The following is a 15,836-nucleotide window of genomic DNA, read 5'->3' on the forward strand; positions in this document are numbered from 1 at the left end:
CGAACAACCAGATAGACCTGGAGACAGGTGCACGGACAAACGAACGGGCAAAGGTACAGAGGCGCCGACAGACGGACCGCATGTCTGCATGTCTGCCTATGTAGTCACCCCTCATGCGTCACCATCTTTCTGACTACCAACCATTTGCCCATCCAAATTATCTACATCCTTTTTTCCTCCTTGTTTGACAATGACATGGCTAGTGTAAGCTTTATATGGGGAAATTTTTGGCGGTCACGTTTTTTTTCAAGCTAGGCTGGATGATTTGATAATGCGGTTGAGTTGCAATAAATTTAAACAATTAGGGGAAGATTTCTGGTAAGTTTTACCTAAATGTTGCCGCGGGAGCACGGCAACCCAGAGAGTTAATTCACTTTGATTATGATCATCAATTAAGACTCAGGAAAAATTCGCAAAGTGAAATTTTAATGCTAATAATTATAAACTGAAATTATTTAATTTGAAAAGTGTTGTGGCGTTGTTCAGATCAACGAAAAAATAAAAGTGGTACATAGAGGAAAAGGAAATGGTTGTCCATCGCGTATCCAAATCATACCCATCCCTTATCCACGGAATGCCCATTTCGACAAGTATGCAGCCATCGGTCCTCTAGCTATTCATCCATCAGGCATCAATCCCGTATCCAACCACCTATCCATCCCGTAACCATCCATCCTGTTATACATTCATCTAACAAATAATCCATCCATCTATCCCTCCGTCCCGTATCCACCCATTTATCCACCCATTCATCTATTCATCCATCCATCTATCTATCCTGTATTCCTCCATCCATCCTCTATCCACCCGTCCATCAATCAATTCAACCCGTACTCACCCATCCATCCATCCTGCATCCATCTTACCATCCTGTATCCATCGACCTATCCATCCATCCTGTATCTATCCATCCATGCACCTATTCATGATGCATCCATCCGTCCATACATTTTATCCATATATTCATCCATATATTCATCCAGGTATACATTCATCCATCCATTCCTCTATCCTGTATCCATCAATCCATAATGTATCAATCCATCCATTCATCCATCCAAATTTATTCATCCATCCATTAATCCAACCCGTACTCACCCATCCATCCTGCCTCCCTCCGGCCATCCTGTATCCATCGATCTATCCGTCCATTCATCCATGACGCATCCATCCTGTATCCAGCCATCGATCCAACCTCCATCCAGCCATCCATCCGTCCGTTCATCCATCCTTCCATTCATCCACCCATCTATTCATCCATCTTTCCATTCATCCATCCACCCATCCATCTGTGACGCATCTATCCATCCATCCTGTATACATCCATCCATCCCTTCACATTTTCCCGTGTTTTTCTGTCCTTTTTATTTATCCTTCATGCCTCCATCCGAATAACCATTTACATATCCTAGTATACCTCCGTCGACTTACACACTAAATTATCCTTTTTTAACCACCCGTTCATTTATCCACTCAATCAACAACGCGAATATCATTTTATCCAAACCATTTTATTTTCTTGATCTATCCTAATCTCACCTGAGAAAATTCACTGACACTTAACCAAATTTCACTTTTCTAAATATTACTTTTGATTAAAATGTTACTTCTCGCAAGGTGTCATGACACTGCGTGACAGCGTGGCGATCCAAAGTGCCTCCACAATTTAGGCGATCAATAAACCTAAGAGGCGAAGAATCGATTTTTGGGTTCTTGCCACAGCAGTGACTACACGCACGCACCTACGCGTGCGTGAATGCGTGTGTGCGTGCGGGTGACCCACAGCAGGCCCTGGGACGTCGCGTCCGCTAACTCGTCCATTGCCCGTCCCTGTTGGCACATTCCATGGGTACAGTAAAGCAAATTTGCTCCTGCGCGTTCGCTCATCACATTAGCACCAAGTTAGAGGAGGGGCAATGGAACCGTCTCCTCCAGGCCTGTTTACGTCTGGTGATCAATGTTACTAACTTCTGGTTTATGCCCCTGAGGGAGATCATGCGCTAACACCTCCAGTGACCATCAAGGCAATCTAATTGTACTTTTGGGCTTAGGCCGAGTGTTTATCTCCTCCAAGCTGCTTTGCTCGGTGACAGGTTGAACAACTGCGCGTCTAGTAGTCATGCTAAATTAATGTCTGTTTCTAGTGCACCAGAAAAAGTGGGCATGCTCCAGCACCCTTAAAAAGTTGTATGTCCCTGCATCTGTAAGGCGACCTTACTAGCCTTGCTCTGAGAGGTCCTTTAACTTTTGCCTTTAAAAGCTCATCTTCAATCTTCAGTGGCTATCACAGATCACTTCGGTGATTCTGGAAGACTTCATGAAACATGTAAGAACTTAAAATTAATTAACTGAAGCACACTCGACCACGCTGAAGAGTCACCAAAAAGTTTTCACCTCCCGAATACCCCCCCCCCCCCCACCAGCCCCGGATTCCCGTGAGGTAAATAAACAAGCTGCAAGGGACTGTTTTTCCCCCTTAAAACGATAAGTACCAAATCATGTCATTATTGCATTACGCGAGAGAAAGCTTTTGGAGAACTTTACGTTCATCACTCAACCACGCCAAAAAAACGGCAATGATGCCATCAAAACTGCGACAAATTGAGTCACTTTTCACTCGAAATTAGTCCATAAATTGAGGAAGAGGGGAGGAAGTTAACTTGACTAGTCTCCACGGTGCTTTGAATACTAATTGAGTCAGTTTTACGTGTACACAATGCGCTACGGAGAAAAGCGGACCCTCGAGGGCGACGTCGGAGCAGACACGGTGATAAAACAAATGCACGACATTAACGCGCACGCACGTGCGCACTTGCATGCAAATGGATGCATGCAAAGATTCAGGCCAATGGACAGCGTCCTATCTTTTATTGGCTATGCTAGGTTTCACCTTGAGCTACCAACCAATCACACTGTGATATGTGTTTCAGTTCTTATTGACCAATCGGGGTATTGCTATGCCACACCACTCATCATCCAATCAAACGAGGAAGAAGTTTCTGCGATTGTTTCGTATTCCCACTGACGGTAGGGGTAGTCACAGAAATCGAGCTGTTTTGAATTCCGGCTCCATTGACGCCAATTCAGGGGAGGAGCATCGAGGGATCGGAAATCACCCCCATCACGGATTGTTTAATCACACAAGGCACGAGAAACCGCAGGTTAGTCGGGTGGACAAAGCTAACAACACTCTCAGCCAGCAACAGCAACGACAGGAGCCGGTATTCAATTCGCCGGCTAAACCTCCTAGACCGAACAAAATGGGCAATATTCACCAGGTGAGTGTAAATTTCGTATGCCCTGTCCTACACTTTTCCTACTTTGAAATGAAAAACAAGAATTCTTGTATCACCCTGACAGATATCGATGCGGAAGCAGGTAAATTCCTCCTCTCCTGCTTTTTTACGCTTAATAACTAGACTAAGTTTGACCTTATTAACAAAAAAATCGAGTTTTCCTTATTTGTTTGCTGAAAGGAGTTGACTGACGAAACTTTTATTAAAGCATTTTGACGATATTTTAACTCCTAGTCCATTTTTCCCCCGATTTTTGCCTCAGCTATCTCATCTTCTTCCAAATAAGGCTAGACCCTGGACCATTTAGGTGTTGTGATAAGGAGTACTTACTTAATTTACTTGTTCTACGCAAATACGCTGGAAATGTAAACAGTAAACCTTGCACATTTTTTGAAGGTCATTCGCCACTTCCGACCTTTTAATGAACAGATCTGGTTTTAATTTAAAACAGTGAACTTGCTAGGTTTTGTAATACTCTCCCTCTTCTACATTCCTGAAAACAGTGGCAACAAATCGTCTCACAGAAGCCGACTTAGCTTAAGAACTGGGTCTTAAGCGTCACTTCATATTTGTTATTCATCAGTTTGGCCTGTTCGTAAATCTCATTTTTTACACAAATATCACCTATTTCCACAGTTTTTAAAAATTTGTAACCTCAAAGGGGTTTCAGCTTAAAGTCTGTAAAGCTTTTGTCTCTGTGAGTATATTCTCTCTGTATCAATAGGAAACTCTTTCCAGGTCAATCAGCTGAAGTTGTTTCAACTGTTCTACTTCCTTGTGGATTACTAAACAAAAAGTCCTGCAGAGACATCTTTCCTAAACAGCACTGATCGTGGTGTTTTTTCTACCCTTTTCCTTTGCGCAGTATCCCATTTTTTTCCCGGAAATCGTATTGTTTGCTCATCACCAGAGTTTCAAGAAAGAAACGGTACTTGCAGTTAAAATCCACCCAGTTTTCGTAACAATCTTGACAACGGGTGCGTGCTTACACACTTCTTAATCACTACTCCACTGCATTTTGATGTGTTGCGTTGTCACCAGTGACAAGGCAGTTGTTGGAATGTTTGATTTACTTAACTGCAAAGGTGGAAGCCGCTGGTTCATTCAGCCATTTCTTTTCACCACTGATGTTATTCTACAACTCACCCTGTTTCCGTGGCTAATGTTCAGGAGTAGGGTCATCTGTCACATTGTCAAACACCTTGTTTACGATGTCACGAGTTGCCTCATTTTGATTTTACAAGAGAATAGGCCAGGCCACAGGAAAGGCGATTAAACTCCTGCTACTGCTAATTCACACTTTATTTAAAATGTATTAATGCCTTTGCCACCCTTAACTTGCCACACTGCTACCCTGCCAAATGCCTTTCTTTTTTCTTTGTTAATTAACATTCCAAGCTGCCTGCTCCGCGCTGCTCCACTATTCACCGCCACGAATCATACCATTGTTAAAGTGAATTGGCGCCAAGATTATTGACAAGCCCAGAGACAAAGTAATTTTCGTAATGGGTGTAATTCTTTTACAATAATGGAGAGGAGAATAAAGAGCTTGCTGCTTTCTTTGTTTTTTGCTGGCAAATGATTACAGCCAGTGCTTGCGTCCCAAAATCACTCACCCCCCTTTTATACTTGTCTGTTGTCCGAACTAAATGTTTATTGTCCTGATTGCTCAATGCGCCACTTTTTTTTCCTGGTGCGTGTATGTACACTGGTGTGCAGGATCGCACGCCTTTTCAATTCTAAAGCGCTGCATAACTGGACATTAGGCGTGGAGATGGTAGAGGGACGCGGTGGAGTGAAAGGATGAAATTACGCCTTTGATGACCCTTACTAGCCTCGGGGTCTCCGTCACCTCCTCTTTCTCCACTTGACGCAAAAGTGCGTGGACGGTTGTCTGAAGAGCTCACGACCTCTCTATTTGTCTCCTTTTGGGAACGTTTCTAGAGTCAAAAATCCTGTAGTACCTCAAAATCTACTTTAAAGATGTACCCAAACTAAGATTCTACCTCAGTGCTTAAGTTATTTCTAAAAACTTGATACCTACACGGTAAAGCGGCGCAGATATTTCCTTTTATGGGTGTTATTTATGGCGGATTTTTGCATTTCTGCGTCTAAGTCTCTGTAGTGATGTTACTCTTTTAGCAATTGCTTCACTGGTATGGGAATTTAGTTTTTCCGTAGTCATTCCATTCAATCTTTTTCGGCTTTAGTGAACCACTTTTTCATTCCTTCCATTTGAACGTTCGGAATGTCCTCCGTTCGGTACACTATATCATGAACCTTTCTAATTCGCCCTTAGATGAATGCACAATATTCTCAAACCGAAGTTAATCGCTGCTCCAGATGCACATAGTTTACTACCATTTTTGTCCCAGGATAACAGCTGTTCTGGTAAATTGTGGTGACGGCCAGTCTATCGGACAGAGGTGATCACGTGACACCTTCAGATAGGGCCATTCACTACTTTTTCCAAGAAAAATAAGCGAAAGTACTGCGGGTTTTGTGATGTTAAAATAACACTATTGTTGACATCTTTCCCTCCTCTCACATCTGCACATTCATTTCAGCGTTTTTGTTTACCCCCAAAGTCTCTGCACGAAAGATGTTGTAGGTACAGCCTGCTACTGGTGCCCAGCATGCGCCAGTTCCTCTAGTACCTAACTCTTCACAGAAGATTGAGTTTAGTGTCCCGACGAGATGCGTATCAGGATCAGGCTGATTAAATATTTGAAGGAGCAGCTTCCGAGGCTGTGGGCTAGGTATGGAACCACCACGCCAATGACCATCACGAAAGTACAAAATTATGGGTGATCATATTTGAAATGTCGACTTCCAAATCTCTTAGATGTCTCACCGTGCTTGCAGCCAGCCCTCTACACACAGCATAGTGAAGGAGTTAAAGAGCAACACAAAAGGACTGGATACTTGTTGGAGGTAATGTCCTTTGAAGTTCCTTGAAGTACTGCCAGACAGTGCGTGCTGGCACCAACGCATAAGCACGTGCCAGACTAGTTGTGGCATTTATTAAACTAAAGGCATCCTTTTTGTTTTTTTTTGACGGCTGTGGATTGTGGGTCTGTGTGTGTGTGCCTTATGTATGTACAGCCCCACCAAAAGGGTGCGTGTAAACAGTCTACCTTTAGAATCGGCTGAAGCGGAGCAGAGGTTACTTTACAATAGTTTTAAATCAGACGCATTCCTTCCACCCATTCCTCTTAAAATACACGGAACTAGAGCTGGCCCTACATTTTTTCATCTAAGATTGGTTTTGAACAAGACAACTTCTCTGAAATGGCCTTGGACAGCGTCTCAGTCTTGGTTTACGCCTGGTTTGTCTTATCTCATGCAAAGCAGTGTCATCAGGACTCCTTGAAATCATAATAAACAACATATTTGCTGAATTTGGCCTGATGTGCTCCCTTTGAGTCGTAGACTATCAAGAATCCATGGGCAATAAGTGTCTTTAGAATCTGATGAAGTAAGGGAAAAGCAACATTCCTCTCGCTTTGCGAGAGAATCCACGCCCACTTGGGGCACCATCGACTTCAGGATCTGCCAAAACCATTGGGAATTGATCTGTACCCATTTGGAAAATGTGGCATTGTTCAAATGGCCCTTGAGTAGTCTCTTACGCTCTCAAAGTACTGAGATCCCACGCCTACTGCGGTTTACTCCACTTAAGAAGATCGTCATAGTCTGGCTCTTTTTCCCAGCTTTCACAGTTAAAGCCGTTTCTCTAAGAGAAATCCTACCACCTTATTTTCTCCAAGCTGCTTTTGTCTCCACTTTACTCGGACATGTTAGCGATGGTCCAGCTGTGTCCGTTACGTGATTTAATGTGCTTGTATTTGATCTAGTTCATCGTTCGTGAAAGTCTCTTAACATTGAAGAAGACTGTTTTACTTTCTATTGTGATCTGAATCGATCCAAGATATGTCCAAACGCTGAAGATAATGAGTCGTCTTTGTGCCACAAAAACAGAGAGGCAGAATTTAAACTGGTTCCTTTCCAGAAAGTAAAGATATAAAATCGACTGAATGGTTCTGTTTGTTTGATGACCCTCCAAAGTGAATGTGGAGTTTGAACTCCTCCGTCTTTAGCACGGTTTGAAAATTCAGCTTAAGCTATCGCTCTCGAGTGCTCTCCTTCACTGAAAGATGAGTAGACTAGAAGTTCCTCTGTTGACTGATTTCGTGCCTTGAGGTATTGCATGCCATTCTGAATTCAGCCAATGCCTTTGTCAAGGAGACAAAGATGATTGCTTACTCTTGAATAGGTTGATAATCGAAGTGGAGCTTCCCTAGTAATCAATCTGAAAGTCGTTGTTATTGGCGATCTACCTCCAAGGAAAATTAAAGTAGGGAAATTTCGAGGGTTTCGTATTAAACGATAAAAATTCGTGATGGGCTGGTTGGTTGAGTCATCCACCGACCAAGATTTAGTCACTTGCATCCACGCCTGGAGGTAATGCCTCGATGACTACCTCGGACTAGACAACGTGGATTAAGCGAAGGTACTTACTCATCGAAGGTACATCTTTCAATAAACCCTTGGAGGGATGTGAATGTGTTGTTGCTTTCACCTCTTCCGCATTATTCACCAAAACGTTAGCATCATCCTGGCCCTCGCCTCCGTTTCTCATAGCTATCGCATCCTTTGACCTAGATTGACCTCATTGTTGCACCTGGGCAGCCGCATAGTATCATGCCAAATCACTATGAAAAAGACGGTTTGAAGTCATAACAATGATGTGTCGTTAAAAAGTGAATGAAATGCTTGGATTCAAAGCAAAATTTTGAGGTATTAACAATAGAACTTAGACTTGCTTGAAGAGATCAGACATATTATGTCCCCCCCCCCCCCAACATTTCATTTTTAGCCAACTCTAATTAATTTTTGGAAGCTAAAGTGAGATGACAGGAGATGAAAATGTCCTGATTGCTGAACCTCATTCGACCCCGTGAACTCTAGACGTTCGTCACGCCTCCCCACCCCCTCTCCAGTGTCAACTGCTTTGATAACGAGATGCGTGATGGTTGCCTCTTTCCATCCTTCGCCTTTTTTCTATATGGGCATTTTTTAAGACCCCAAAAGGCTTTCCACCTTTACCTAAAAGCAAATTCCATACGTAAAGTCTTTTTTTCTTTAATACAATAAGGGTTTTTCCAGTCTTCTGCAATGGGCTGTGGAACTATACCAGTCCTTCTGTGGGCGGACACTATGGCTCTCTTCCAGACCCATGCCTTATCACCACGAGATGACTCACATCCAGTGCAGATGGTGGGAGTCGGTGAAGGTTAACAGCAGGAGAGTTCTTAAAAGCAAACTTGCTTCCCTGTAAAAATGACCTGTTTTGCTTGTGGTAGTTCACATTCTTCTTTTCCCAGAGAAATACCAGTGCTGGGGTAAACATGCTCCTTGCTATTTTGTTGAACTAGACTGCCTTGAACTTTGCCAAGGTTGTGCGTTTTCTCGATCATTGCATACTCTTCTTTGTGCAAAAAAACACCAAGCACTCTTCTTCATTGTATCAGTGAAAATGCAACCAAAAAGGACTTTGACACGTGAATATGGTTTGCGTAATCAAAAACGACATTTTCACACTTTCCTTCACCTCATACTCCGTAACCTTCAAAATACTGGAGTGTACTGGGCTATAGACGAGTTCAAAGCTAACAGTCAATGCTTCTGCGACTTTGTTTTTTTTTTCAAGAGTCGTCATGGCGCCTAGAGGTTGGAATTGCTCTGCATCTGTTGTGCATGGAAAACACCCATTTGATACTTGGCTTCTCTACTCGAGTACACACTTTGGCACAGATGAATTTATTGCCTCCGGCAACACACACCCAAATGCTTTTTTTTTCCATCGTTAGGGTAGAAATTCGCGTTAGACTTGCTTAGAATGGGGAATGGCATGCCAAACAGCTAAGTAGTGGGTCTCATGATACTCCTGGGTCGAATCAGTAGTTTGCTATCGGCTTCTTCCACTTCGAATGCCCTCGGAGTAATCCTTGCCCTTAAGAAATAATTTGTCCTAGACGCTTTCCTTTTTCCTCATAAAAGATGCTTCTTTATACCACTACACGAATATGGTGAAGTGGGTAGCCTCGCAGCCTGCACCCTGCCTCTCTTACCATAAGCTCAACTGTTACAAGCAAGTTGTCATACCGTGGCAGCACCTTACGGTGTGTCACAAAGATTGACTGAGCACAAGAATAATTAGGTGGAATGTGTGGTGCTCCTTGATCTGAGGCGGAGGGGCTATCAAGTAGCCATTAAGTCGATCTCACACCCTCATTGCCAACGCTCTTGTCATCGTTTCAACAACGCACCATCCACAGAGGCTGTAATGGCGATTGCTAATTCACATTTACCTAAAACATCTCTAGTTGAAGAGTCTTTACAAATTTGAGCTTCCCCTCCCTCCAATAACAAAGTTGAGGATTAACTTGATACCCTAGTAGGCCAATTTTCAACTACTTTGTGCGATCTTTGTGCAGTAATCACATTATTTATTTTGCTATCTCTACCAAAGGATTGGTTCAGAGTCAGTGTTAAATTTGCTTTTCAAGTCAAATAAATCTTGTTTGCCTCCTCCGTCCTTTATAGCCCATTGTTTGGGCACATGGCGGCGGCGGGAGGGAGGGAGCAGGCAAGAAGGGGAGAAAGCTTTTTATGGCATGGCTATAAGACAACGACGCAGAAGCAAAGTACACAAATCACTGCGATTAAAGAGCTAGCGTCTTTTGTTACTATCAAAGTGCCATAGAAGATCTCAAAAAGTGTTGGATTTTGATTTGTTGTGTCAAATTATGATTGGCTGGTCTATGAAGCTGTCATTTGTCTTTGATAATTTGCTTTAAGCCTGATTTTTTGTGCAGGGGTGGATGTGCAAGAAGCAAAATCTGAATTAATTTTCAAAAGTCATTACCACTGGAAGACGTGGGCGTTTGATTTTTTTGGCTGTGGCAGGGGCTAGAAGAGGAGAGATGAGGAGAATCACATAATGTTCAAATATTTACCGCCGGTTGTAAGGTAATCCTCACTGTCTGCTTGATCGTTTTGGCATTTGATTTGACTTGCTTGCACAAGGCAGCTGCCTAAAAGCTTCTTCTACGTGACACCAGATTGACACAATAATCGTCCAAGGGTATCATCCCCTCAGCAATATGCAAGTCAACTTGATCATTAATACAGGCCCTTTTGGAATGTGATGTCACATTTACTTCTGCGCAATTTATTACCTAAAGTAAACAAACATAGCCCACTTGCGAACCCCTGCTTCCTCCTCTGAATGTCATACAACAGGTTTTTGCAGCCTTGGAAGCAAATTAGCCTCGATTTTGCCGCCGTTATGGTTCAAAGGGAAGAGACGATGGTACAAAGCGCGGAAAAAAGTACTGTGCCGCTGATGGAAAGCCATTATTTACTCCCATGAATAACGCAAGCCTAATTAGGCGGGGATAGGGTTAGCCTTTTAAGTTCGGGTGATATGAGTCTCTAAAAACCCATATTTCTTTCCTGAACACAACTTCTTAGCACTCCCTCCCCTGTGCTGCATGACTTCAGGAATCATCTTTCAACTCTGAATGGAGTCTACAATTTTTTTCTCTTTTTTGAGAAACGCCTCCAAGATTATGTATTCTAGGCTCATCGTCCCCGCTACTTAGTTATCTCAGTAGTACTGCAATTTTTGCTGTACTTCGCGTCTCAATAGTAAGCAGGTTACTAGGTAAGTTCTTCAATTCCTGGCTCTAGAACCTACCATCTTGGCTTCACGACTATTCTTGTTTTCCTGCTACTTTTAGTCAGTAGAAATTTCCCGAATTCCTTAGTACTCTGCATTTGACGATCACTTCAACCCGTTACAGCTACACTATAACTGCCCTATTCATGGCGGTAGAATAACATGCCTAGATCAAGCTTAAACAAGCAAAATCGTAAATATGTAACTTCCGCGCTTACTGTTCATAGCTGTATTACCAATAGAGTCTGAAATTTACTACTTTTAGTAGTTGAAAGCAGCCCCCCAGTATGCGCGTTATAAATCTTTCATATTTATGCCAAAATTGATATTACATTTCCTTTTCAAGCCCAAAATTACCGTTCAATTCAATTTTTTTCTCCCACGAGTGGCATTCGACTGGCGCACAGTTGTCAGGAGATAATGAAATTTTCTGGGGTTTTAAAGACCTCTTGAGTGTACCTTTTACCGCTTTTTCACCGCAGCAGTTGCGCAACCTTTGTCTTGAGAAATTTACTATATGTTATTATTGTAATAAAATGAGGGACTTATTTTGCGCTTTTTGCTGAGCTCTGCACTCCAAACTCCTCTTAGCTCTTAGCACCACTAACATAATGCACCCTCGTCCTGCCACTTTAAGATCACCACCGTTTAACAATTTCTGCAATTCCAAGCACCTTTTGCTTGTCTTGTTAACAAGGACTTAACTCTTCTATTATTTAACAGTCCAACTCGACTACTTCAAATTTCGTCATCTTAGACATTTTGAGTTTGCTCAGTGCTGTGCTTCTGACCTACCCTGATTAAGCAAAAAAATAAAAGAATAAAGCGTCACGTTCAAACTGGTTAAGGATAGCTTAAATTTTAACATCCAAAGCCGTTTCCTCACATTAACGGCCCCATACTCCTCTGGTTCCTTTTAATTAGTTGTACTATCATCAACGAACACAATACTCCATTCCAATTGGTTGGAATTCTCGTCATTCTTCGAACAAGGCACATCTCAGCACACACGTATACGGGTGCGCAGACAGTAGACGTTAACACAAAGAAAGTAGGAGATTAGTCGTTGAGACGTGTGTGCACACAGTGATGTCTTAAACGCCCTCATTACTAATCTCCACCAATCACCACTCGACCTTGACTTTCCTTCACAGCATTGGCTGCAGCCATTTATCACATGTCCTTCCTACACACACATTGGATCTACTTGACCGACTGCCCTCTCCTTCCCCGCCCCCCGCCTGCCTACTTGTGCGTGTGTGCTTGCATGTGAGACATTTTGTCACTAGCTTGTAAGCGCATTTCTCGTCTTGTGTAAGTCGTCTGTTTTCCCCTTCGTCTGCTATTACAGATATAATTTTCACCCCTCTTGTATGCGTTTATCTTTCGACCGAATATACCCATAGGCGCCTCTGTTTGGGAATTCAGTAATGCGCACGGAATCGTTAAATATGAGATAAAATTTTGCACTTAATGCCAGAGGTCATAGATGTCAAAGGTTATGCACTTTAAACACTCAAGGTTCCACCACCTCAATTTTTCCCAAATCTGGCCTGCCATATTATCGATAACTTGTCAATCCCACTAAAAGATTTTTTTTCTCCAATTCTTTGGCCTCAGAAATGGTCATTTCTCTGGTCATTTATGAGCCTGTTTAGAGTACACTCAAACAATGGATACTCCTTCCATTAATGCATGCATTTATGCGCTAAACGTGCAGATATTATCGCCAATTGGTTGTATAAATCGACTTTCTTTTGACAAGCTTTATTAAACTATTTTGAGTCTATGCTCTTAGCCTAGATGCACTTTAAATCGCCACTCGCTTAAATCGTGAGAAAGTTCCTCTTAAAAAGCCTCAAAGTTGCTCATCTTACTTTGTTGGAGAAGTTGGGATCTGTTTCTCCGCAACTTTGGCACCACCACTACAAATAGCATGGGGAAACACACCAGCTTATGCCTAAAACAGTTAACCATTGACCTTTTCGGACAAAAAGTGTTATAGCTAAGACGGTGTAGTGTTTGGTATCCACATCTCTCTTTGCTTATTCTATCTACATTACTTTTATTTGAGAAACGAAGGGCAAATTACTTCGGATCTCCTTTTTTTACATAAAATGGCAGTTATTCCAGTTCCCCTCCCCTGTGGTTAATTTTCTGTACGTAAAGAAGGTCCCATTTACCCTTTCCAATTCCCTTGGATTTATTTTTCGGGACAAAGAAAAACGGGCGTTTAAGCCGACTGCTCTTCCTGCGCTTAAATATTGCCCCTCTACCTCCTTCAGAAAGTAGGCGAGAGACATAAATGAAGGGAGACTATTGAAGTTTCCTTTTAAGCAGCGCATCGGCCACACAAAAGCGTTTGATTTTTTATTTTCTTTTTGTCAACTTCCCATTCACTTTGTCATACCTTATTCCCATAATATGAAGCGGACTACTTGGAAGAGAGTAGTCTAAAAATCTCACATCGGTTCTTCAATCCAATTGTTTTCTAACACCGAGTTCCAGTTTCCCTCTTAGTCCATTGCACCTATTTGCTTTCCAATACACAAAGGTAATGTAAATACAATGGCAACCAGGAGCTTCTTCAACATCAAAGCGAAATTTTGTTTCCTTACCTCGTTAAATTAATTACTGCAGCTTGTTGCTGTTATTATGCTCCACTCAGAGGAGCTATAAAGATTAGTGTCCATAGGAGTCCACGAATATCCTCCATAGGGAGGGATATGTAGCTCCCTCACCCCTTCATCCTATTTTAAGCGTCGGTTCTGGCGCTTCCACTTCTGCCATAGCTACGGAATGTATTGGAATCACTCAAGATGGAGGCACGAAGGTGCTATTTGAGGGCTTCCAACCACAATAAAGAGTGGTATTGTCTTGTCTTTTTCATAAGTTGAGGTTACTTTCAAAGCTCCGCAATACGAGTGAAGGCATTCTTTCAACAATGTCACAATAGCAAGGTGCCAACGTAATATCCCTTGTAGGATTTTTATTAGTTTCTTTCTCTAATTTCTCCTCAAGTGTTTTCCATCCTCTTGCCTATGAAAAAAATACATTTTGCGACATGGCAAATGTCGTCATGTCTACTTAAGGCTTTGTTTTTTCGTTACTAGCGTCTATTTGTCATTACAACGTTAAAAAAGAAAAGAAGACTACCCTTTCTGTGCGGTCAACCACGTTGCCACTCCATTTGTCACAGAATAGTGGCCACGTCACTGTCATCTTATGGCGTACACATTAAATGCATGAGCAGTATACAGACACCTTCTTCACTGGTCGGTCAAAGTAAAAACAGGAGACACGTTGGTTCCCTGCGTTCTGAGTCGAGCTGCTTGCCATGTCAAGTTCATTGCTACTTATTGCAGAATGGTGGGACTTACTGGTGAATCCGTCTTTCTTCTTGATTCTAAAGACTCCAAACAACTTCGTATTTTCTCCGCTACGCCCACCATATCCAACTTGATGACATTTAAGTCAATGTGATTTGACTTTTTTTTTAAAATTCGAGCAAGTAAGGAAGGGTGGAACATGGGTGGGTCTAACGGCTGAATGCTATCCTAATTTATCACCCTCCTGTCACCATTGTTCTACATGACTCTCTCTTGAAATAGGCTTTTCTTCTGTCATTGCAATGCAGTTGGTTGCTGTGCCAAAGAAAAAGGTTTTCTCCGCTGTCTATAATGACCAGGAGTGGGCTGTTTTTGTTGCCTTAAATGTTATTAGAACTCCCAGATGTCGTTCGGTTCACTTTAAAGGTGTAAAACGCCACCCATGCGTATTTATGGCCGTTCTTTTATTTCACCCATATCCTAGCAATAAAACAATTTTCGCCTTTTCCAAAATCCTGATGGATGCTGTTATTCACTCGTTGATCCCACCCTATCATCTATTTTATGTCCATTCAACCCGTACCCATCCATTACTTTTCCATTAGTCCATCCCCCTATCCATTAATCCATTCTATATCCACAGATCCAATCATTACTGTCCCTCCACACCGTTCTCATCCATCCATCCAATCTTTCATTCTGTCCGTCCGTCCAACAATCAATCCACTCCATTTATTCAGTCAACCACCAACTCACTTTTCCTTGGGCCCAATCCTCTTTATCATGGGCGTCAACTGTTAACCATTCCACCCTATTCTATTGGTCAGCCTTCTCACCTTGACGTTTTTTATTAGTGTCGCATTGTTGCTTTTTACTCCTCGTCAATCTCAGGTTACCACGTGGTGCAAAGGTAGTTAATCTCCATATTACTGATCGTCTGGTAAAGCAAAATATGTCTCTCCATCGTCAAATATTTTGGTTATGAGTGTTTTGAGCTGTTGGCGCTGGTGTCTCGGTTGTTGAAAGAAAGGGCTGTTTAGGAGATTAAAGAATAGGTTTTGTAAATGTTTCTTTCGCATTTGATCCTCATTAATTAAGTAAAACAAGACTTAAATCATCAACATCGTGAGAATCTGTTGACGAATTTCCAGGACAAGTACTGAGTTCTTTCAACATCTTATTTGCTGGTTTTTCAAGCTCACTATGCCACTCCACACATGTAAATTTGACTGCAGAGTTTTCTTTTGATGCTATCACGACTCCTTCGTATGCTGTTACACTTCATTACCCAATTTCTTACAATCCCTTCAACTCATTTGAAAGCTTCTCTATATCTTTGAAACCTCTGATAGGCTGTGATGGTACACAAATTCGCTTCCATTTCTACACTTTTCCAATGCCCATTTTGGCGATCAAGTATCCGCTTAGACGACTTTCTTGGTTCGGTTCTATTTGGAAATTACT

The 15,836-nt window shown here is 42.2% G+C and overlaps 1 protein-coding gene across 1 annotated transcript; it reads left to right on the forward strand. All coding sequences in view use genetic code 11, as the record gives it.

The window, feature by feature from the left end:
* Nucleotides 1–5,599: 5,599 nt before the first annotated feature.
* Nucleotides 5,600–10,159, forward strand: EGR_08398 (hypothetical protein; the record flags this gene model as incomplete). Its single annotated transcript, XM_024497647.1, has 3 exons — nucleotides 5,600–5,687; nucleotides 8,684–8,960; nucleotides 10,066–10,159. The coding sequence occupies 3 exons, from the start codon at nucleotides 5,600–5,602 to the stop codon at nucleotides 10,157–10,159; spliced, it is 459 nt and encodes a 152-aa protein (XP_024347951.1).
* Between the last annotated feature and the right edge of the window lie 5,677 nt (nucleotides 10,160–15,836).

Source organism: Echinococcus granulosus (genome assembly GCF_000524195.1).
Source record: "Echinococcus granulosus chromosome Unknown EG_S00105, whole genome shotgun sequence".
Lineage (NCBI taxonomy): Eukaryota > Metazoa > Platyhelminthes > Cestoda > Cyclophyllidea > Taeniidae > Echinococcus > Echinococcus granulosus.